Source organism: Saccostrea echinata, unplaced genomic scaffold (assembly GCF_033153115.1).
Source record: "Saccostrea echinata isolate AGI-Se365-2 ecotype Australia unplaced genomic scaffold, CSIRO_AGI_Sech_v1 ptg000012l, whole genome shotgun sequence".
NCBI lineage: Eukaryota > Metazoa > Mollusca > Bivalvia > Ostreida > Ostreidae > Saccostrea > Saccostrea echinata.
The window spans coordinates 10,725,126-10,749,742 of NW_026889761.1; the positions used below are offsets into that span (position 1 = coordinate 10,725,126).

The 24,617-nt window shown below is 33.2% G+C and overlaps 2 protein-coding genes across 2 annotated transcripts in view; one reads left to right on the forward strand and one right to left on the reverse strand.

The window, feature by feature from the left end:
- Positions 1–14,662, forward strand: part of LOC133185338 (uncharacterized) — a 49,677-nt gene extending 35,015 nt beyond the window's left edge. Inside the window, exons 2-13 of the mRNA XM_061320483.1 lie at positions 9,478–9,618; positions 9,748–9,992; positions 10,102–10,180; positions 10,408–10,581; positions 10,757–10,830; positions 10,939–11,124; positions 11,416–11,589; positions 13,175–13,330; positions 13,614–13,691; positions 13,825–14,008; positions 14,237–14,436; positions 14,553–14,662. Of these exons, the coding sequence (XP_061176467.1) occupies positions 9,478–9,618; positions 9,748–9,992; positions 10,102–10,180; positions 10,408–10,581; positions 10,757–10,830; positions 10,939–11,124; positions 11,416–11,589; positions 13,175–13,330; positions 13,614–13,691; positions 13,825–14,008; positions 14,237–14,436; positions 14,553–14,631 (1,770 nt within the window). The 3' untranslated portion in view covers positions 14,632–14,662. The remainder of the gene's footprint in view (positions 1–9,477; positions 9,619–9,747; positions 9,993–10,101; positions 10,181–10,407; positions 10,582–10,756; positions 10,831–10,938; positions 11,125–11,415; positions 11,590–13,174; positions 13,331–13,613; positions 13,692–13,824; positions 14,009–14,236; positions 14,437–14,552) is intronic.
- A 5,455-nt stretch (positions 14,663–20,117) lies between these two features.
- On the reverse strand, positions 20,118–22,754 carry LOC133185933 (heavy metal-binding protein HIP-like). The gene is made up of 2 exons (XM_061321221.1): positions 22,679–22,754; positions 20,118–20,487 (listed from the first exon to the last, which is right to left on the reverse strand). The coding sequence occupies exons 1-2, from the start codon at positions 22,710–22,712 to the stop codon at positions 20,195–20,197; spliced, it is 327 nt and encodes a 108-aa protein (XP_061177205.1). The 5' UTR covers positions 22,713–22,754; the 3' UTR covers positions 20,118–20,194.
- Between the last annotated feature and the right edge of the window lie 1,863 nt (positions 22,755–24,617).

Here is a 24,617-nt window from a genome sequence, read left to right on the forward strand (position 1 = left end):
TTTTTGGCCCCTCTTATAGCCTAAGAACGAAATATTTGATGAAGATTTTAAAATATATATCGTCGCAGATCGTGAAATGAACATTACTGTTAAAGAGTTACAGATAAAAGACTTTAGGCCCCTCTGAGCCACTAGAAGATCATTCTAAACAACTTTTGTTCAATATTGCTTTTCAAAATGTTTCCCCTTTTCGAGATATACGTCGTCAAAGATTAAATATTCTGGCCCCTTATGGCCCCTAATTCCGTAACGTTTGATGAAAATTTTAAAATGTTTGGTTGCAAATTGTGAAGATGAACATTTTTGCTTCAATAATTAATATCAAAATATTTAACGTTAAAAAGTTATAAGTGAAAGACTTTTGTCCCCACTAAGCCCCTAATTTGAGGGGTCAGCCCCTTTCTCTTGATATCACATAAAAGTTTTTGTAATTCTGAAGACTTTTTGTTCAACAAGTATTTAGAAGTTTCGTTTCGTTTTCGAGATATGTAGACTTGAAATATTTAGGGGCCGTCCCTTTAAGTCCTTATAGGGGCTGTTTAGGAAAAATTAAAAGGATGTACATTGTTGAGATCATCATTCTAAACAACTTTTGTTCAATGTTGCTTTTCAAAATGTTTCCCCTTTTGGAGATATAAAGCGTCAAAGATTTAGCATTCTGGCCCCTTATGGCCCCTAATTACGTAATATTTGATGAAAACTTTAAGATATATAGTTGCAGATTGTGAAGATGAACATTTGTGCTTTTATAATTAATATTAAAATATTTAACGTTAAAAAGTTATAGATGAAAGACTTTTGGCCCCTCTGGGCCCCTAATTTAAGGGGTCAGCCCCTTTCCCTTGATATCATATGAAAGGTCTTGTAATTTTAAAGACCTTTTGTTCAACAACTATTCAGAAGTTTTGTTTCGTTTTCGAGATATGCAGACTTGAAATATTTAGGGGCCGTCCCTTGAAGTCCTTATAGGGGCTGTTTAGGAAAAAACAAAAGGATGCACATTGTTGAGACTATCATTCTTAACAACTTTTGTTCAATATTGCTTTTCAAATTTTTCCCCTTTTCGAGATATAAAGCGTCAAAGATTTAACATTCTGGCCCCTTCTGGCCCCTAATTATGTGCCATATGACGTAAAAATTATAATATTTAGTTGTAGCTTGTTAAGATAAATATTTTTGCTTCAGTAATGTATGCCAAAATATTGCTTGTTTAAGAGTTATCGATTAAAGACTTTTGTCCCCTATCGGCCCCTAATGTGATGAGTTAGCGCTTTTTTATTGATATCATGTTACAGATCTTGTCAATCCGCACAAATTTTGTTCAATATGTTTTAACAAAATAATTATACTTTAAAGGATATGACACAAAATGTCTCAAAAATTCACTCATGATTCGTGTCCTAATTTTCGACCCCTACCGAGCTTCCATACTAGGCACTTTCGGAAAATATCTAAACCCAGGTGCATAATGGCAACATGTCCTCTATCATCACTGAAAATTTCAGCGCTCTAGCTTAAGCCATATTTGAGTTCCATCACAGACAAGGAGGTCCTCTGAATTTTAATAAAAGGGCGATAACTTCCGACCGGAAGTGATTTTTCAAATTTTGAAATGCCGGTACAAACTTCAGATGATAAGACATAAACTCTGAAAATTTGAAGTAAATCGATCAATTGATCTCCGAGAAATCTTCTGCACAAAATCGGTAAGGAGAAAAAAAAGAATAATAATAATAAAAGTGAAAAAGAAACATAAGAATAATAGAAGGGTCTTCCGCTGAAGACGGAAGACCCTAATAATAATAATAACGATATGCAGACTTGAAATATTTAGGGCCATCCCTTTAAGTCCTTATAGGGGCTGTTTAGGGAAAATACAAAGGATGCACATTGTTGAGATCATCATTCTAAACAACTTTTGTTCAATATTGCTTTTCAAAATGTTTCCCCTTTTCGAGATATAAAGCCTCAAAGATTAAGCATTCTGGCCCCTTATGGCCCCTAATTACGTAATATTTGAAGAAAATTTTATGATATAAAGTTGCAGATTGTGAAGATGAACATTTTTTCTTCAATAATTAATATCAAAATATTTAACGTTAAGGAGTTATAGATGAAAGACTTTTGGCCCCTCTGAGCCCCTAATTTGAGGGGTTAGCCCCTTTTTCTTGATATCACTTGAAAGGTCTTGTAATTCTGAAGACTTTTTGTTCAACAACTATTCAGAAGTTAAGTTTGGTTGTTGAGATATGTAGACTTGAAATATTTAGGGGCCGTCCCTTTAAGTCCTTATAGGGGCTGTTTAGGAAAAATTCAAAGGATGCACATTGTTGAGATCATCATTCTAAACAACTTTTGTTCAATATTGCTTTTCAAAATGTTTCCTCTTTTAGAGATGTAAAGCTTCAAAGATTAAGCATTCTGGCCCCTTATGGCCCCTAATTACGTAATATTTGAAGAAAATTTTATGATATAAAGTTGCAGATTGTGAAGATGAACATTTTTGCTTCAATAATTAATATCAAAATATTTAACATTAAGGAGTTATAGATGAAAGACTTTTGGCCCCTCTGAGCCCCTAATTTGAGGGGTTAGCCCCTTTTTCTTGATATCACATGAAAGGTCTTGTAATTCTGAAGACTTTTTGTTCAACAACTATTCAGAAGTTTCGTTTCGTTTTCGAGATATGTAGACTTGAAATATTTAGGGGCCGTCCCTTAAAGTCCTTATAGGGGCTGTTTAGGAAAAATTCAAAGGATGCACATTGTTCAGATCATCATTCTAAGCAACTTTTGTTCAATATTACTTTTCAAAATGTTTCCCCTTTTCGAGATATAAATCGTCAAAGATTAAGAATTCTGGCCCCTTGTGGCCCTTATTTATGTAACATATGACGTAAAAATCATAATATATAGTTGTAGTTTGTTAAGATAAATAATTTTGCTTCAGTAATGTATACAAAAATATTGCTTGTTTAAGAGTTATCGATTAAAGACTTTCGGCCCCTATTGGCCCCTAATGTGATGAGTCAGCCCTTTTTTCTTGATATCATGTTACAGATCTTTCTATTCTGCACAAATATTGTTCAACATGTTTTAACAAAATAATTATACTTTAAAAGATATGATACAAAATGTCTCAAAAATTCACTCATGATTCGTGTCCTAAATTTCGACCCCTACCGAGCTTCCATACTAGGCACTTCCGGAAAATTTCTTAACCCAGGTGCAATATGGCAACATGTCCTCTATCATCACTGAAAATTTCAGCGCTCTAGCTTAAGCCGTTTTTGTGTTCCATCGCAGACAAGGAGGTGCTCTGAATTTTGATAAAAGGGCGATAACTCTCGACCGGAAGTAAATATCCCCTAACAGACTTGCCGGAATTAACTTCAGATGTCAATGCATCTACCTTGAAAATTTGAATGAAATCGAACGAGCCATCTCCGAGAAATCCTCTGCACAAATTTTGTAAGGAGAAAAAAGAATAATAATAATAACTAGATGGTTCTCGTTGCGAGCAACGAGTGGGTCTTCCGTCTGATTTTGGATAAGATTAGTCAAGATCTTGACTGAGATATTCGTCTGTAAAAATTGAAAGGTTGCATCTTGTTTAGAACATTATTTTGAACATCTTTTGTTCAATATTGCTTATCAAAATATTTAACCTTTTCGAGATATAAAGTGTCAAAGATTTAGCATTCTGGCCCCTTATTACGTAACATATGATCAAACTTTTATAATATAAAGTTGTAGAGTGTTAAGATGAACATTTTTGCTTCAGTACTTTATAACAAAATATTCATCATTAAAGAGTTATAGATGAAAGACTTTTGGCCCTTCTGAGCCCCTAATTTGAGGGGTCAGCCCCTTTTTCTTGATATCAAATGAAAGGTCTTGTGATTTTGAAGACTTTTTGTTCAACAACTATTCAGAAATTTCCTTTCGTTTAAGAGATATATAGAATAACAATATTTAGGGACCAGCCCTCCAACTCCTTAATGGGGATGTCTTGCAAATATTATAAGGGTGTATATTGTTTAGAACATTATTCTGAACATCTTTTGTTCAATATTGCTTATCAAAATATTTTCCCTTTTCGAGATATAACGTGTCAAAGATTTAGCATTCTGGCCCCTTATTACGTAAGATATGATCAAAATTTTATAATATATAGTTGCAGAATGTTAAGATAAACATTTTTGCTTCAATAACTTATAACAAAATATTCATCATTAAAGAGTTATAGATGAAAGACTTTTGGCCCTTTTGAACCCCTAACTGGAGGAGTCAGCCCCTATTTCTTGATATCAAATGAAAAGTCTTTTGATTTTGAAGACTTTTTGTTCAACAACTATTCAGAAATTTCCTTTCGTTTAAGAGATATATAGAATAACAATATTTAGGGGCCAGCCCTCCAAGTCCTTAATGGGGATGTCTTGCAAAAATTATAAGGGTGTATATTGTTTAGAACATTATTCTGAACATCTTTTTTTCAATATTGCTTATCAAAATATTTCCCCTTTTCGAGATATAAAGTGTCAAAGATTTAGCATTCTGGCCCCTTATGGCCCCTTATTACGTAAGATATGATCAAAATTTTATACTATATAGTTGCAGAATATTAAGATAAACATTTTTGCTTCAATAACTTATAACAAAATATTCATCATTAAAGAGTTATAGATGAAAGACTTTTGGCCCCTCTGAGCCCCTAATTTTAGGGGTCAGCCCCTTTTTCTTGATATCACATGAAAGGTCTTGTAATTTCGAAGACTTTCTGTTCAACAGCTATTCAGAAATTTCGTTTCATTTTCGAGATATGTAGACTTGAAATATTTAGGGGCTGTCCCTTGAAGTCCTTATAGGGGCTGTCTAGGAAAAATTAAAAGGATGCACATTGTTGAGAACATCATTTTAAACAACTTTTGTTCAATATTGCTTTTCAAAATGTTTCCCCTTTTCGAGATATAAATCGTCAAAGATTAAGCATTCTGGCCCCTTATGGCCCCTTATTATGTAACATATGACATAAATATTATAATATATAGTTGTAGCTTGTTAAGATAAACATTTTTGCTTCAATAATGTATACCAAAATATTGATCATTAAAGAGTTATCGATTTAATACCTTCGGCCCCCCTCGGCCCCTAATATGATAAGACAGCCCTTTATTCTTGATACCATTTTAAAGATCTTGTCATTCTGCACAAATATTGTTCAGTATGTTTTAGTAAAATAATTATACTTTAAAAGATATGATACAAAATGTCTCAAAAATTCACTCATGATTCGTGTCCTAAATTTCGACCCCTACCGAGCTTCCATACTAGGCACTTCCGGAAAATATCTAAACCCAGGTGCATTATGGCAACATGTCCTCTATCATCACTGAAAATTTCAGAGCTCTAGCTTAAGTCGTTTTTGAGTTCCATCGCAGACAAGGAGGTCCTCTGAATTTTAATAAAAGGGCGATAACTCGCGACCGGAAGTAAATATCCCTTAACGGACTTGCCGGAATTAACTTCAGATGTCAACGCATCTACCTTGAAAATTTGAATAAAATCGAACGAGCCATCTCCGAGAAATCGTCTGCACAAATTTTGTAAGGAGAAAAAAGAATAATAATAATAATAATAATAATAATAAAGGTAAAAAAGAAACCTAAGAATAATAGAAGGGTCTTCCGCTGAAGACGGAAGACCCTAATAATAATAATAATAAAGGTAAAAAAGAAACCTAAGAATAATAGAAGGGTCTTCCGCTGAAGACGGAAGACCCTAATAATAACTAGATGCGATCTCGTTGCGAGCAACGAGTGGGTCTTCCGTCCGATTTTTGATAAGATGAGATACGAATTTGAGATTTTCGTTCATAAATATATAAATAGTGAAAACGTACAATTTGCTTCAGTTATGTTTAACAAAATTTTTATCATTATGACACCTAAGAACGCAATGCTTGATGAAGATTTTAAAATATTTATAGTAGCAGATCGTGAAGATGAACATTACTGTTAAAGGGTTATGAATTAAAGACTTTTGGCCCCTCTGAGCCCCTAATTCGAGGGGTTAGCCCCTTTTTCTTGATGTCACATGAAAGGTCTTGTAATTCTGAAGACTTTTTGTTCAACAACTATTCAGAAGTTTCTTTTCGTTTTCGAGACATGTAGACTTGAAATATTTAGGGGCCGTCCCTTTAAGTCCTTATAGCGTCTGCTTAGGAAAAATTCAAAGGATGCACATTGTTGAGGACATCATTCTAAACAACTTTTATTCAATATTGCTTTTCAAAATATTCCCTTCTTTCGAGATAAAAAGCGTCAAAGATTAAGCATTCTGGCCCCTTATGGTCCCTAATTACGTAATATTTGAGGAAAACTTTCAGATATATAGTTGCAGATTGTGAAGATGAACATTTTTGCTTCAATAATTAATATCAAAATATTTAACGTTAAGGAGTTATAGATGAAAGACTTTTGGCCCCTCTGAGCCCCTAATTTGAGGGGTCAGCCCCTTTTTCTTGATATCACATGAAAGGTCTTGCAATTCTAAAGACTTTTTGTTCAACAACTATTCAGAAGTTTCGTTTCGTTTTCGAGATATGTAGACTTGAAATATTTAGGGGTCGTCCCTTAAAGTCCTTATAGGGGCTGTTTAGGAAAAATTCAAAGAATGCATATTGTTACGAACATCATTCTAAACAACTTTTATTCAATATTGCTTTTCAAAATATTTACCCTTTTCGAGATATAAAGCTTCAAAGATTAAGCATTCTGGCCCCTTATGGCCCCTAATTACGTAATATTTGATGAAAATTTTAAGATATATAGTTGCAGATTGTGAAGATGAACATTTTTGCTTCAATAATTAATATCAAAATATTTAACGTTAAAGTGTTAAAGGTGAAAGACTTTTGGCCCCTCTGAGCCCCTAATTTGAGGGGCCAGCCCCTTTTTCTTGATATCACATGAAAGGTCTTGTAAATCTGAAGACTTTTTGTTCAACAACTATTCAGAAGTTTCGTTTCGTTTTCGAGATATGTAGACTTGAAATATTAAGGGGCCGCCCCTTTAAGTCCTTATCGGGGCTGTTTATGAAAAATCAAAAGGATGCACATTGTTCAGATCATCATTCTAAACAACTTTTGTTCAATATTGCTTTTCAAAATGTTTCCCCTTTTCGAGATATAAAGTTTCAAAGATTAAGCATTCTGGCCCTTTGTGGCCCTTATTTATGTAACATAAGACGGAAAAATCATAATATATAGTTGTAGTTTGTTAAGATAAATAATTTTGCTTCAGTAATGTATACAAAAATATTGCTTGTTTAAGAGTTATCGTTTAAAGACTTTCGGCCCCTATCGGCCCCTAATTTGATGAGTCAGCCCTTTTTTCTTGATATCATGTTGCAGATCTTTTTATTCTGCACAAATATTGTTCAATATGTTTTAACAAAATAATTATACTTTAAGAGATATGATACAAAATATCTCAAAAATTCACTCATGATTCGTGTCCTAAATTTCGACCCCTACCGAGCTTCCATACTAGGCACTTCCGCAAAATATCTAAACCCAGGTGCAATATGGCAACATGTCCTCTATCATCACTGAAAATTTCAGCGCTCTAGCTTAAACCGTTTTTGAGTTCCATCGCAGACAAGGAGGTCCTCTGAATTTTAATGAAAGGGCGATAACTTCCGACCGGAAGTGATTTTCAAAAAACGATACTGTCGGAATTAACTTCAGATGTCAACGCATATACCATGAAAATTTGAATAAAATCGAACGAGCCATTTCCGAGAAATCGTCTGCACAAATTTTGTAAGAAGAAAAAAGAATAATAATAAAGGTAAAAAAGAAACCGAAGAATAATAGAAGGGTCTTCCGCTGAAGACGGAAGACCCTAATAATAATAATAATAAAGGTAAAAAAGAAACCTAAGAATAATAGAAGGGTCTTCCGCTGAAGACGGAAGACCCTAATAAAGGTAAAAAAGAAACCTAAGAATAATAGAAGGGTCTTCCGCTGAAGACGGAAGACCCTAATAATAATAATAAGAAAAGTGAAAAATCAACAATAGAATAATAGAAGGGTCTTCCGCAGAAGACGGAAGACCCTAATAATCTTAACCATCAGAATCAGTAGAAGGTCTTCCGTTGGAACGGAAGACCTTAATTACCTTGGCAATTATTATTCCCATAGACCGAATGTTATATTTATGTTTAAAAATTCATAGAATAAATGTCAACTCAAAATAAAAAAAAAATGCTGAAAAAGCTATATATTTTTATCCTAAAAATGTTATGTTGCTGTGTGTCCTCCGTGATATATTCTCTTCTTTTTTAATTTATTTTCTGTCATGTCTTTTGTTTTGTATATGTACATGTACCTCTGACCAGTTTGTATATACTAGTATTATATATATGTTATCAATGTACCCCATGTACCAATATTTTGGTTTGGGCGAATAAATTGAACTTGAACTTGAAGAACTGAATGTTTTGGAAGGTGCATGATGTATGTGTGTATTTACCTATTTTATTATATAAGAAATTAAAACATTTACACAGAGAAAGCATCAAATTAAAATTTGTAGTAAAGCTCGTTTACACAATTTCTGTACCTGATAGAGCTTGATGTATTGCATTACCAATATTGTTTTAGAAGAAATATTATATTTGTCGATTGAAATTGTGTATTCAAGTATAAGCAATTATTTCGAAATGAAAAAAAAAAGATAATTATAGAGTATATCATACTTTCACTTATCTTATAATGTAAGAAAATGTTAAAGCGACACTGTAACGCATAAACGGGAAAATGGACAACAATAGAATTTTTGCATGACCCGTGTAATTTTTTTTTTAAATTCCTGACAATATTAGGTTTCAGAAAATTACAGGTTTTGGAACCTAAAAAATCTACTTTTAAAGAGAAAGAAATAACTTTTGCCTGGTCCAAGACGAAAATATTACTTCACTCTTCCTCCGTATTGTACGCATGCGTAGAAAATTTGGAGAGTTGTCATGGTCTCAAGTACCAAAAATGAATGTCGGTAGACCAAAAATTTTGATACAACCTTCAAAATGAATTATTAGAACATATTTCTCACCTCCTCATTCATCAATTCAATGTTATTTAAAGTTTATACTGAAGTAAAAGTTGACCTGGACATGCACGATAACAATGAAACGGTAGATACGACCTTTATTTTTTCGGGACATATTTGCAGTCTTTTTTCTTGTTTTACAGTGCAGTTGAGTTTGTCATATCTTTGTTATACTTACATTTTCAATAACTGTTTCGCTCTATGATACATATATCGTTAAAAAAAACACGATTTTGACTCATTTAGTAAGTTTAATATGATAACATTGAATGTTTCAAGGCAGCTCTTAGTTGGAATAGAAATAATGCAAAAAGCCCAATATTTATAATGCATTGTATCTATCATTGCATTTTTTATAATTGAAGGTGGCAGAAAAAACACAGATGTATTTTGTTGTAAAACAAGAAGCAGAGATCGAAGTCACGCTTGACAGAATTATCGAAAAGAAAGGCAGCATTGACCTTGCATTGCTTTATATAGTATCAAAATTAGACACCGAAAATAAGGTAAATAATTTCTGTAGCACGTAACGCATGATGTACATCATCTAAGAAAAAAAATCATTCTTACTAAAGAAGTCTTTTTTTGTGATTCTATACCCCAAAACGCTTCCAAAAAAGTAACTCTTATTTCAGGTACAAATGCTAATCAATAGCTTACTGCACCGTGGTGCTAACCCTTCTGCTAGGGACAATAATTTGTGGACACCATTACACTACGCCGTCAGGAAAAACTATAAAGGTGTATGTTCTAAACTATTGGAGCACGAAGCCTTCCCAAATGCACGTGACAAAAAAGGGGTTATGCCATATACACTTGCCTTCGAGGCGGGAAATGATGACATTGCCGCGATGCTCATTACACACATGAAAAATGAATTGTGGGTAACAAATGTTTCTTCGATTCAATGTTTCTTCGTAGAGTGCTATTGATTAACCTATATTAAGGATGCACGTATTTTGTCAATATCAGTATTATTTCTATTACAGCGTCCGTAAGATACACACCAGCGATGGGAATGTGTTAGCAGAATTTAGCTTTCATGCTCTTTTGAACAAAAATATGCAGGTATCTGCAATTTGTAACTAACCTTAAGCAAAGCATTTTGGAAAAAGGCTTTAACAAATTTTGCTATTATGGACAAACAAAATGCAATCGGACATTGGTCACTCTGAAATGTAAAAACTTTCATACTAATGCAAGAAAAAAAATCTTAAAATCGATCATATATTTTCATGAAATCACTATGTTTGTGTAAAAAAAACTTAATAGTAGCAATTGTTACGTCATTTAAGAAAACAGTCATGGCCATTTTGGATTGCATGATAGACCCAGTCAGCCCAAGTGGTGATGTATGTGTGTATTACAATGTCCTAGAGGCAGATGAGAATGGACGAGTTCCGAATGATTCAAATTTCAATCCACTATCAAAATCTGGTCTTCAAATCATAGCTAAGAGTGGCAATAAAGCAAGTGTTTCAAATATACGTAATTATTATTCATATATCAAATTAAGAAATGCCACTAGTTCTTTTATTATTTTTATTTCATTTCAATGTATTACGTTCATCATTGTTTTAGAATGTCTCATGTATTAAGGACACCTTGCTTTTCTTTAAAAACAAAACTCTTTGCTTTTTTAAGACTATAGTGTACCATGATGTTGTTCGTTTACTCATACGCAGGAAGTGGAAAGAATACGTTAGACTCAAATTTCTGTAAGCTGTATTGCAATATGAATAATCCTTTTGTAAAACTTTAAAAGACATGTAAGATGTACACATAAGGGTATTCCAAAACCTTTTTTTTTCTCATTTTAATTGCAGAATAAACTCTATATTCTACATAATTTCCCTGATAACCATTACGTTTTCCGCCATTGTTGCCAGTTCGACACCTGATCCATCTGCTTATGACCTTTCTTCACCACAAGTTGCGCGCGCATTCTGTGAAGTTTGGTCGCTTGGAATGGCCATTCTTATCCTTTGCTCAGAATTAAATCAACTGCGTAAGTACGTATGATTCAATTTTACAGTACATATTTATGAAATTTATTTCCTCAACAAGTAGAGGAAAAGTCAAACACAGATTTTCGCAAATGTGCGTTTTAAATGAAATTACCGTATGCTTAAATGATTCAAGAAATAATTATCCTTAAGTAATAGTACTTATTCTAGTTATAAATGTGGTTGTTAAGATGCTATTAAACAATAACTCTTCAACAAAGAATAAAGAAAATGTCTTTAGCTCGCTCATATAAAACAGACACTGCGTGCATTCAAGAACATACTTTCCATTTCTAGACATCGTTTGGAATATTGGCAGGATGCTTTTAACTTTATCGATCTTTCCTCGTCCATTTTGATAATCCTCGTCTTACCATTACGATTTACCCAAACGTCACAGCAATGGTTAGTGTTCTCAGCTGCCTATCTCCTGTGGACCATGAGAATTTTCAAATATGCTGCTGTTTTTAGGTGAGCATAATACATGAAGTGCAGTTATGTTTTGATCTTCTTTTTTATGTCAGAAAATGTGAATGTATAAATAGAATAGATTAACTTTACTGTAGATGTAGTCTTGAAACGTGTAGTTCACGTGTTCTTTTATTACCTGTACTTATTGTTTAGTTCCGTACATTCACACAACATCAACAACTTGGTTTCAGGTTGCATATACATGAAACCAGGGCTGATAATAAGTATGGAACCCAAAAAGATTCATTCTAAATATTTCCATTTTCTGTTTTTTTTATTAGCATAACAGGAGAGACAAAAACCCGAGGGACACACATTTTAGTCTTGATATTTTTATACGTCAAGCATATTTACAAAAATTTTAGTGTTTGTGTTGCTTATGTTAAGAATAGTTTAAGGCATACACAAAAAATGAGAACAAAATGAATTGGATGTGGTTATAAAACACATGTAAACTCAATACAAAGCACAATATGCTTAAATACACATTTATAAATGCAATTTTTCTTAAAATATATCATACAGCAACACTATTAGTATTCTGCCAACTACAGAATAATGTATTCTAAACAGTAATGTTGAAATTTATATACTTTTTACTTCCTATAATTTTTTTATTGGCATGGGACCAAAATTTTGGCAGATTTTGATAATGACTCGCATGTTTATTTCTTCCAAAAGTTTATCCCATCGGCAAGGCAAGAGATTGCTCTGAGAACAATCAATTTTCAAATCGAGGCAGTCCACTGACAAATACGTTGATGCTTAAAAGGTATCAACAATCTTGTTTAAATTTTTCGCATTCTACGGTCGATGCAATGACTTTGTTTACAAATACAACCTGATGATAAGTCGATGTTTTACTGACGAGTTTAAAACAAATAAAGTGTTAATCATGCCACTTTTTTCGTACTAAATTGTCTTCAGATTACTCCGTTTACCCGATAAAGACAAATGGTTCATGGCGGCTGTGAGCGGTTGACACGGTACGCTTACTCCTCCATGCCATCTGATCCCAACTCTAATGTTTTCAGAGGTCCATATTTGCCCTGCTCTCAATTAATATTGTTTAATTGGACTTTTGAGCATGGTTACTGTTTGTTATCTTTACGTTGCGGGCTCAAATCCCACTGCGGGACATGGAGACCGGTCTATCGGATTAGACCGTATAAACCGAGGTCCCGTGTTGCAGTAAGTGCTGGCACGAAAAAGATCCCTAACTGCTCAATGGTCCTAAGTGCCGAGAATAGGTCTAAACTTGTAGCCCTCCACTGGCAAGTGGTGGTGTCTCCATATATGTGGTAAATTCTCGAGAGGGACGTTTAACAATAAACAAACAATAGCGAGCAATAAATTGATGTTTTAATGTACCATAAATAAAGAAAAATATATCTCTCATTTTAAAAGATTCACATCGTCTCCTTCTATAACAATTGATACAACCGTATCGGGAAAAAGAAAGCATATCTTAAAACATGTATTAATCGAACCCGTAGTACAATGTACCTGGGAACTAAATATATTTGGGTCTCCTAATTTTGAAGATATTTCTGACAAGACCCCATTCTAAATGTCTTTTCTTCAGACAAACGGGAGCATATGTCCAGATTTTATGGAGGATTCTTATTCACGATATTTTCCAGTTCACCACATTCTTTTTCTTCATCCTCTTGGCTTTCAGTGGTTGTCTTCTGTTGTCCCTTCGTGGAGAAGGTTCATTAGAACAATTTCATGAAAGCAGGTAACATATAAAACCTAATATAGTATCGTCAAAAATTAAATTTCTTCTTATAGAAATGCTAAGATTAAAAAGGTTAACAAACCGTACATTATCTTTTAATTAAAGAACATCAAGGGCTTCAGTATATTATTTTGGATAATTTAAATATAGAAAACGTCATTCTACAGAAAACCGAGTGTCGGATAGGGCTAAATGTTATAGTTTCTGATTTTCTATTCCTTGTCTCCTTGTCTTGGAAACATTCAGCTTTGTTAATGTAATATTGTTATTTTATATCTTGTAGTTCCTTTTGGCATATCCTGTTTCTTGGTGGTAGGATCCTGATAGAGGCTGAACGAATTGTAGAATATACAGAACTTCAGTAAGGGTCTAATAAAATTGTGTGCTGGGAATTTTATTTCATAATTTTTTCGTATTTCTATAGAATATACAGGGAAATGTATGAGGATATGTAATTAACCTCTAAAGAAGATTTATATTTAATTCCATTGTAGGACTATGAGTCTTATCATCATGGTGGTATTTCTGTTTACAATCTGTGTACTTCTAATAAACATTCTGATAGCCCAACTCAGTGACACTTACCAAAATGTCCAGCAGGACGCTCAGAGGGGGTTGGAAGTCAACAGAGCTTGGATTGTTGCTAGGGTCGAACTGAATAGTCTTTTTTTCGGCAAGGTATGAACACTGCTTTGCATATTTTAAAAAATCTGAACTAAAATAATAGTTCAGAAAACTAAAATTAAGACTTTTGGAAATATTGCATTTAATTTCTACATATTTATTTGAAGAGTATTTTTCTGCTAAGTGACGAATTCTGATTTATCAAAATGCACTTACACATAAAATTAAAATGGTATTTCTGAATACTTATCCAATAATGTTAAAGTTTGAAATATATTGTAGGGACATCGAATAACACATTACAAAGAAAATGAAAACATTTATGATATAAGAGATGTCCTAGAGAAATGGGAAAGTCCTCCACTAAACGAAATCAACAAATGTATTCAAAATATATCCGAGGATCTTGATTCTCACAAAATGAATCTTTTCACGGTTAAAAAAAGAGTGGCAAGACAAGAAGCAACCTTGTCTAAAATCCAGTAAGTCGATTTATGGTCTGTTTACTTTTTTTCTTTTTATTAATTTAAGATTAAAGGAAATATAATTTCTTGGAAAACATTTCTTTTTTATATATTATTTTAAATGTTCGTTTCAGAGTGAGTCTGGATAAGCTTTTGGAACTGGAGGAAAAGAGACAAAGGCAAAATTTGAGACGTTCATTTACTATCCTATAACATACAAACTTCAAACCCCAGATTATTTATATTATTTCCGTATGATAAAAAACACGTGTTATACTTTAAAAAATATGTGTTCCTTTATATATCTTAACTAATAAGTCTAACATTTCCAATGTTTTACTGAGCGGTCATAAAAAAAAAAACGATGTTTGACCGCGGAGTGAGATATTGGACTTTTTGATGAGATATTGGACCACTTTCGTCACACAATGGGCGGGATCTACTAAATCTCATTTGCATTCGTTTGTGTTCGACAGTGACATAATTGACCAAGTTTAATATTAGTGCTGGTAAAGGAAATTTTCATCACGAAAGCTAGCACATGATACATGTATGTCAATAAATAAATAAATAAATAAATAAATAAATAAATAAAAGGTAAGACAAAGCATTTATTGACTGTGTTCTCGGGCAAAATGCGTTTTGTCAACCCCTCGAACGAAACTGATTCTGGGTCTTGGGTCCGACAAAACTCATGTTGCCCTCGAACCGAGTAAATAAATGTATATTGTTTTCCGTCTGATATCGGTATTTCACTGATGATTGTGTGTGTGTTTTGTTTGATTGTTAGCTTTAAAATGTGGGCAGTGGTTGCTTGTCTTTATTTTCATTTAGGTAGTACGTACACTTTAATTGAAAAAAAGAGAAAACCGAATCAATACAATTACAATGTATAATGATAAGAGATTTCTTTTTATAACTTAGGTTCTCCTTGAAAAAAAAGTATTGAAATTGCAGTTCCACTACACTTCTGTTGGATAAGTCTTTGCGCACTGGCAAATTCCTTCGTGTTTTAAAACATGCATATGTGATTCCTGTCTTTAAAATGAGTGAAAAAACAAACCCAAATATAAGGGGAAAATCTTTAAAAGTGTAATATATGTAACCTAGCTGCAATCATGTGTGTGTGTGTGGGGGGGGGGGGGGGGGGGGCAAAGTTCTTGTCTATCTTTCCAATCGATTACAACGTATCAAAATTTTAAATATTCAATTTCTTTAGTGGGAAGAAAGGAAGCTGGACTTTCCCAGGACTCTGTTTTTGGACCTCTATACTTTTCTTAGTTTATATATATGACCTACCATCTTGTTCCTTGGGACTTTCTATGCTATTTGCAGATAAAACATTTGTGAAAAGGATCAGTGCACTTAAGCTATGAGAGTTGGATCCCGGTGCTTTGCCAATAATAAATTTCCGAAATTTATAAACTTTTTGAATCAGAATTATTTAACAAAATCTTTAGAGCAGGGTTTGATATATTATATCACATAAAAATATTAAATAATGCCGAGCGACACTGGTTTTCGCGACAGGGGTCTAGCAGTTTTGTCACATTTCTATTGTTATTCATATGCATACCAGTTTTCAACGACATTGTTTACATCGAGCCGCAACTTGTCCATTCTTCTCATTTGCACAGATTGTGTATTTTTATCTAAACTTATACATATCCAAAGGGCAATGTTGGACAATTTGCGGCTCATATGTATTTTTTTAAAAAATTCTCCAAACTACGGTCGGGTTAGCTACTAAATTAACAGGTCACCGAGTGTCAACCTATTTTGACCTGTTTGATATTATAATCATTTTACTCACGTGACATTCCACTGTTCGATATGCTTTCATTGTGTCTCTCAATAGACTTCAGGGCTGTACACACGGATATGTATTTAAGTACAAAATCTGACTATGTATGGACTTTTAATACAGTGAATCCTAAGATTTTTCGAATCTTGTAAAACTGTATTAAGAATAGGGCAATGCTCTATTTCTAAATACAAGTCTTAACTTACCTTTCATTTTTAAATCAATCAAAAGTACTCACGTTGTGGTTATCCTATTTTTATCATAACAAAAATAGCACGTGGTAAATAATGGTCGACTTTAGCAGTAAAAATATCGAAAAACTCGTTGTTTTATGGGAAGAAGATCAAAAGGAGTAACTACATGTAATTGTAAAAGTTGCTCAAATGCAGCGTTATCTATTCTAAAGAAGTTTTTATAACTACTGAGGGCCGCTGTTTCCATTACGATGTTTTTTTTTTTTCAGTTTTAATGCAATGCATAATACGATAACAGATACTGCTAACAGAACTTCGTTTTCCATTATTGAGAGAGAGAGAGAAATATTGCGAGGGAAACACGTAGACATCCCTAAAGTCTATTAACAATCTAATAAAACGTATAAACGTGTGTACAGGAAAGTATCATAATATAAATATAATACTTGTATTATACAATAACTACAAATCTCACCGTTTGTACCGGCCTGAACACTTTAAAATAGCACTTGAAGAATTTTGCGAAAATTTTATTAGGGTCTTAAAGTTTACCTTGTCTTCTTTCACTAAATTGTGTTTTTCGTTTGGTATTTTGAAGGAAATTCTGGTATTGCCAGTGCAAATCAAGTGCACGATTAGTATGTAGCTGTGTTAGCTCATGTCGCCTCTGTATTATGGTCTGCAGGCATCTACAGACACATCCCTAAAAACTAGTATATCATACCTGACAATATTTGGATTGCCGAAATGAAAGAGATATTGAAGGCATAATCGAGTGATTATCGATATAGTAACGTTGTAGAATTTTCGCTGACCATGTTTTTTTTAATCTGAAATATACTTGTACCGTCAATAAATGTTAATTTAAATTACAGATAGTTTGTATTTCTTGGAGTTTTCATGTTAACCTAGCGACTCAAATTTTAAGTTAAAATTTTATATTTCATTTCCGAATGTTATTTATCTAAACATGCATATAATAAAATATGTATCACCGTGAGTACTACATATATAATTTGTTTCACTACACGTACGTTTGTATTACTCTACGTACTACATGTACAGTGAATAATTATGATTAAATGTAGTGTGACATCGAAGTCATGTAAATGTGAATCTTTCTTAAAACATACATTCATTCTTTGAATTGAAAAGCATTCAGCATATAAAACGAAATATGATAAAGCTAAAGAAAAAAGAGGGAGCATTTTTTATCATACACGAAAACTTAAGATTGATCTAATTCGGTGCTAGGCATCAAACATATGGAAACGAATCATGAAAATGGTCAATATGTATGGCCATGAATCATTTACTATTTGTGTGAATCATGAAACTACACAATCTTTCTCTCCTCCATCTAAATTCATACTGTAGAATCAATCTGGAAATAATGTGATAATGTTTACATTCCACTTCCATGCGATTTAAATATCTCCGCCCATTTGCGGGTACCTTAAATTCGAAAGTGGTCCAGTTCAAATTTCCGGAATTTAAGGCTTATACATGTTCTTTTCTATGACGTTGTGTGGAATTATAGCAATATGTTTAACAAAAAATTCGAAGTATAAATATCAAAAGCATATGTATGCACAATAATCATAGATTAATTTAGCAATATAGTCTAATTTAAGGCTTAAAATGGGTGGCCGAAAAGGCTCCAAATGACACTCTAAAGTGCACTCATTCTTTGCCGAAAAAAAAATACTGATCACGAGTAAAATAAATTAACGAATTTACAAAAATGCTTGTGAAATTATATTCTAATAAAACTATAATATTAATATTTGGCAGTAATGAAAATGAAATGTCTAACTTAGTCTTTTTATTATATGATTAAATATTTCCCATCTCTCTGATTGGCTGAGATCTAACATTGCAGGAAAAAAAATACAATGTTACGTGACCTTCCAGGTGAACATAACAATTTTTTTCTACATTGAACTAAAAATACATCGGGAAATTCCAATTTTATACGAATAGTTTTGTAAAACTATTTCATTTGAACCCGACTCCCACTCAGTTGGCCATTACATTTGATTTAGTAAAGACATACTCCTTAAAAAGATCCCCCCCCCCCAGTTCATGGACTTTAACATCCCCCTAAAATAAAAATTGGAGGTGGGAGAATATTCCTCTTAGAGAGGCTAAAGATTTTTTCCTGGTAAGTTGACATAAAAAAATTTCAGTGATTTCTGGTATAGAGCAAGATCACTCATAATTCCGTGTAAGAGCTCAAATTAAACGACTTAGCACGTAAAGGTACGGGCCAATTGATGTTACAAAGTGTTTTTACACAATTAAATTGCTCTTATATAAAGAGTATATGGTATTTATAAAAATACCTGTAGATTGTTGGAAGACTTGGTGTGCAAAGACTACATACATTTTGTCAATGAGGAACTCCAGCATCTTCTTACAATGTAATACTGTATCAATCTCAGAGTACTTGTGTACAATCACAGTGATTTTAAACAAAGTGATTTTGTAAATGAACAGTCATAAAATATGACTAATTCTGAGTTCAATTTTTATAGATAAAGCAGTTGTCTATGATATCAAAAAGCTTATTTTTCAATCTATCGTGGGAAATGGTTGTATAAATTGTCGAAAATTCGTACATTTTGATGATTCCAACTTTTGAAAAGTTTTTTGCGTTAAAATCTTTTGAAGGCTCCTTGGAATTTTTGGGGAATCCATATTTGATTTACACCACCTCTAGAATATCTTAAAGCACAGTACGTTTGAAGTTTCGCCTTTACAGCAATTAGTATTTTTGGGAGGAGTAACGATAGGGGCTTGGTAGAGCATTTGTTGGACCATGCATCCTTGTAAGATTTCTATGAAGTTTAGGGATCAAGTATAGATAGAGAAGATTTAAACTCACTTTCTTTAAATGGAATGTTTACAGATTTAAAAGAATGAAATGTTAATGATTTATGTGTATTTACACATTTAAATCACATAGTATTGTATAGTAGGATCTATTGGCTCTATTCAATTTATCGTGAGGAATGGTTGCTTGTACAAAATGAAAAGGTCGTACATTTTAATGATTCTGACTTTTGAAATGTTTCGTGATTTTTAATTTTCTAAAGGTTCTTTGGAAATTTTGAGAATCCACATTTGATTTAAACTCCTTGTCGAATATGTTTCGCATAGTACGTCTAAAACAATTTCACCTTTTTCTATTTATTTCTGAATTAAATCCCCACCCACCACCACCACTATACACACACGTGCAGCACATTCTTATTAATAATTAATTGATTCAGCAAAATATACCAATATTGTTCAGAAATCTACATGGATACTTCTGTGTTTTATAATGGCTAAATATCTAGCTCATCTATCCAATTAAAAAGATAAGCTTGTCACAATTCTCATTGTCTTCCCTTCTCGCCGGTGAATTCGTTAAATGTTTCTGCACTATTTTAGTAGTTTGATAAATAGATTGAAATTGATTTATTTTGTGTCAAAATCTAACACCACGACCAGATTTTTAAACTGTTTATACTATATTGGCAACACTGGGTTCAGGCATATTACAGAATTGCTTCACTGATACTATATTATCAACAAAACTTATTTTATTTCTTTGACACAAAACACATTTCAAAAAACATAAATTGTAAAGAATTTATTTTTTCTTTAAACTTTCCGTTTGAACAGAAAATCCAGTATTATATCTGGAAGCCAGAGAAAGATGACCATGTGTGTCTGGCGTACCCTCCGCCTCCATACGCTCTGATCCAGACTTCATCATTCTTGTTCATTTCTATATTGGTTGTTGCTGATCCAGTTTCGTAGTTGGAACTGCCATCTCTGCCGTTTCGTGGTTGTAACTGAAAGGCTTATCATTGATTACGATTTCTGTGCTTAAATACTTTCCAGCATTTGTTGCAATGGTCCACGTAAAAGAATATATTCCATTTCCAGGAGCTGTAAACTTTCCAGTGGCTGCATTGTAAGCATTTCCAGAGTTTAATGTTACCTTTTTGAAAATGATAACAGCATTTTTTGCGGGCCGTTGCTGATCAGCTGTCAATAGGGCATTGAATGCAATCAAACCTTTGGAAAACAGAGAAAATGATAAAGTTCCAAAGCAAGCCACGTGTTTGTACAAATCTAGATCTGAGAAGACTTCATCAGGTCTAGATATTAATAAGCTAGCCATGATAAGAAAGGAAATAAAATTAGGTCACCTGAGTCACTCAAGTAACCTACTGCTATCTCTATTTTTCTGTCATGCGTCGTGTGTTTACTTTTGTACATTTTCAGCTTCTTCTCTGAAAGGGCTGAACTAATGTCAACCAATTTTGACATTTAGCATCTATGGGTAAAGGGAAAAAAATATTGAAATTCATGGACCCTGCCCCCCCCCCCCAGGACATGAGGAGTGGGGCTAAAACCACCAAAATTAAAAATCTTCTTTACTCCTACAAATCAAGCAGTCAAACTATTAGCATGATTGAAATAAACATTAAGCCCTCTACCTAAAATGTGAAATTTATGGCCCCAGGTCAGGGGTTCTGGTGCTAAGGTGGGGCTCTCTTGAATATTTAGTGAAAATGCATTATTTCTTTTTGAAAAAAAAACGTCTCTTCTGCTTTTTGCTATATAGAAAACGAGCTAAATGCATAGTTATCTAAGCAAGGATGCCTCTTCCAAAATTGTGAATTTCATGGCCCCTGGGTCAGGGATTCTGATTTTAGGGCAGGGCTCTCTTGATTATATGGTAAAAATACATAAATACTTTGAAAAACTTTTCCACTGCTTCTTAGTATTAAGCAACAAACTAAATGCATTGTTATGATAAGCAAGTGTGCCTCTTCCCAAATTGTGAATTTCATGGCCCCTGGATCAGGGGTTCTGGTGGTACGGCAGGGCTCTAATGATTATATAGTGAATGCATTTATTCTTTGAAAATCTTCTCTGCACCTGGATTTTAAGCCGATGAACTAAGTCCATGGTTTAGATGAGCAAGGGGGCCTCTTCCAAAATTGTGAATTTCATGGCCCCTGGTTAAGGGGTTCTGGTGTTTGGCTTTAATGATAATATAGTATAAATGCATTAATGCTTTGAAAATCTTCTCCTCTGCCCCTAAGTATTAAGCAAACAAACTAAATGCAATAATGTAAATGTATAATTATTTTAAAAAAAAAAATGCCTTTTCTCTGCTCCTGGGTGTTTTGGAGGCAAACAGAGTACAAAATTGTAAAAAGTGAAGCGCATAAGAGTTTCTTCTCTTTGCTAAATTGTATTAATCAAGAAATTAACAGGTTATTTGATTGAATGAATATACAAAAAAGAATAATATATAATATAGGAAGGAAATAAAAATGCTTTAAATAGCAAAGCGTGCTCTAAGTCAGATTCTTGCCTGTAAAGTATGATAAAAGATTGACATTAAGATTATTTATGTAGCAAAATAACTAAGTGTACTAAGTAGGTGTATATTGTGGCATCCTATTTGTTAATTATTGATTTATTGTCAGGTAAAGCCATGCAGTCCATAGTTTAATTGGTAAGAGACTGCATAAAGTTGTTTTATATTTTATCATAGTGACTAAGTCATAATAAAGAGGCAGAGTGGCTAGGGGACATGTTGTAGGTGACACGTGGCAAATAGCTACATTGTATAGCCAGGCGGCGAGTGCTGGTAACAGGTATTACCAAGCTGTTTGTAAAGCCAAGAGGCAAGTGTTCGTACCAAGTGTTAACAAGAGGCAAGTAGCTAAGCTGTTTGTGCTAAGAGGCATCATCTTGAGTAAATATACTGGCATTAGAGATTCCTCTTTGTGTACTTAATTGTAGCACCAGACAAGTGACAAAAACACATCTGTATATTTTGAATACCTTAAAAACTGGGCAAGTGTCCATTGCATTTGTATTTTTTTGCATTCATTCACATCCTTGTAAGACTTGGGCAAACCAAGTACGATCCCAAGGAGATCGCTCAGGTTTTGCATGTTATAATAAGCACGTGTATTTTTACCAGATTCTTGAAATTCCTGGGTAACATACTTCCTCTGTCAGTTATTTTTGTTTTATACTTCTATGGATCATTTACACTGTTGTATTATACTATATACTATATATTATAAGTGACCGTGAAGGTCCTTGAACCTCTTGTATCATTCGCCAGAAGATTTCCATGCTTAGATCAACAAAAATATTGTTATGTTGTTAGTATCAATGTGTATATTCATTGTATAAATTTAAATATTTATTTAACATGAAAACGTAAAATCAATTTTACCCTTTCCTTTGCAGCGTTTTTCTTCAAATCCCATTCCTTTACAGACAGTGTCGTATTTCTTGAAGTTGCTGATAAAATCTGAGGTATTTTCTTCCCATGTACTCCTAACAGGAAGGTAAAAACGAGGAATATCGCCGGGCTTTGAAAAAAAACTTCAAAAGCAATATAATGGGCGTTATAATGGGTAAAATTCATGCTAACATTTGAAGAGAAACTCTTTTAAAATGTTATGCAGTTTCATTAGTTGTTAAATTTTCTTTTGAAACCTTTCAGGATATATATGAGATCAGCGAATGTGACATGACAGTTCAGTGACTGAAAAAGGTATAACCTAACAATAGCTAATCATTGGTACACGTGTAGCTCATACTTGGTCAAAAAAATTCTTTATGACTTGGCGGAAAATGTATAAAATTCTTGTCAAGGCTATAACTTAGCAATGGGAATTAATGGACTTTGATGACCTAAGGGTGTGTCATGACCTTGATCCAATGTCATTCCTGCATGTTCAGGGTCACCTTGTATGAAAAATTTGATCTAAAAAAATCTATAAACAATACAAATTTGTGAACAGAGCATAAACACGAACCTTCAGAAATTCCATAGATGGATAAAAAGTGTAAAAAATATAACGTCTATAATTGTCTAATGGAAAAACATTGGATTTCTATATTTAACTAAAAGATTATGCATAACCGGAGGATGTGTCTTTCTTAAAAATATCTTTTTGCCAATAATATTATAATAATATATACAATTTATAATAAATAAACTCTTTTTGTTAACATTTACAACATTTGAACTGGTACCGTAAAAGAATTGGGGAAGAGAGTATTACTTTGTGAGCTCGCTCACGTATCTCTAGTTTATAATTTGGAACTGGCCTCTGTGAACTTCTGCATTTCACTAGAAAAAATACTCAAAATAAGTCGGAGTATAATGCACATACACTTATATGTATTATATAGTTTACTTACATGTTTAAATTGCAAGCTTAAGCCAATTGATAAAATCTACATAACATTTCCAATACTTATCTATAAATATAATCTATGCTATGTAAATGATATATATTCAATAGCCAAATCCCCCTATTAAAATGTAACATGAGAATCTTCCTCATCTGTTTTACCATATGTCTCAGGAGTCGTAATTCATAAAAATAGAGCAATTCATCAAAAATGCTTGAATCTTTGCTTTAAGGTTCATTGGTCTGCAATGTTCCTGTGAAACTGTTTCTGTAGAGAAATATGTTATTTTCAAAACCATGAGCCGGTTGATTTTAAATGATGTTTCATCAACCGAAAAGAATATTTCTTATAGATATTTTTTTTTTGGGGGGGGGGGGGGCTTTAAATAAATGGCATAAAAATGATATTGTGCTAATAGCTCACAAAACGTGTCGTAGGCACACATGCAGATCTAATGGCCACAAACATGTATCTCTTTCTTCGGGGGGGGGGGGGGGGGGGGTAAGAAGATATTAAGAATTATTAATGTTTTTTTTCTTCATATTTATTTCCCAGACCTATAACATTAAAGATGTTATACAGGGCAGCTACCAGGGATGGGGCCCTGACTAAGCTCCCTCTATAACAAAATATAATAGTAAACCCTACAGCACCATGCAGGGTGCTTAATATCTAAATACAATGTCTCACATATTTATTCATATCATACATTCAACAGGTATATTAATTAAATTGTATAACATATAAAAACAAACAATAGCTATCCGGATGCAATTTTGGTTCTAAATTTCTTGTTCGTATGTACAATCCGGTGTGATTCATGAATGTGTTGCAATAATGAATAAATGGAAAAGAAAAAATACATTGAACTTAATTTAACGCTGGAGTGTGGAAAACAGGTACATGTGACATTTCATCAAACTCTGTTAGTACATTTAATGTTAAATTCATATCTCCCTTAAAATTGC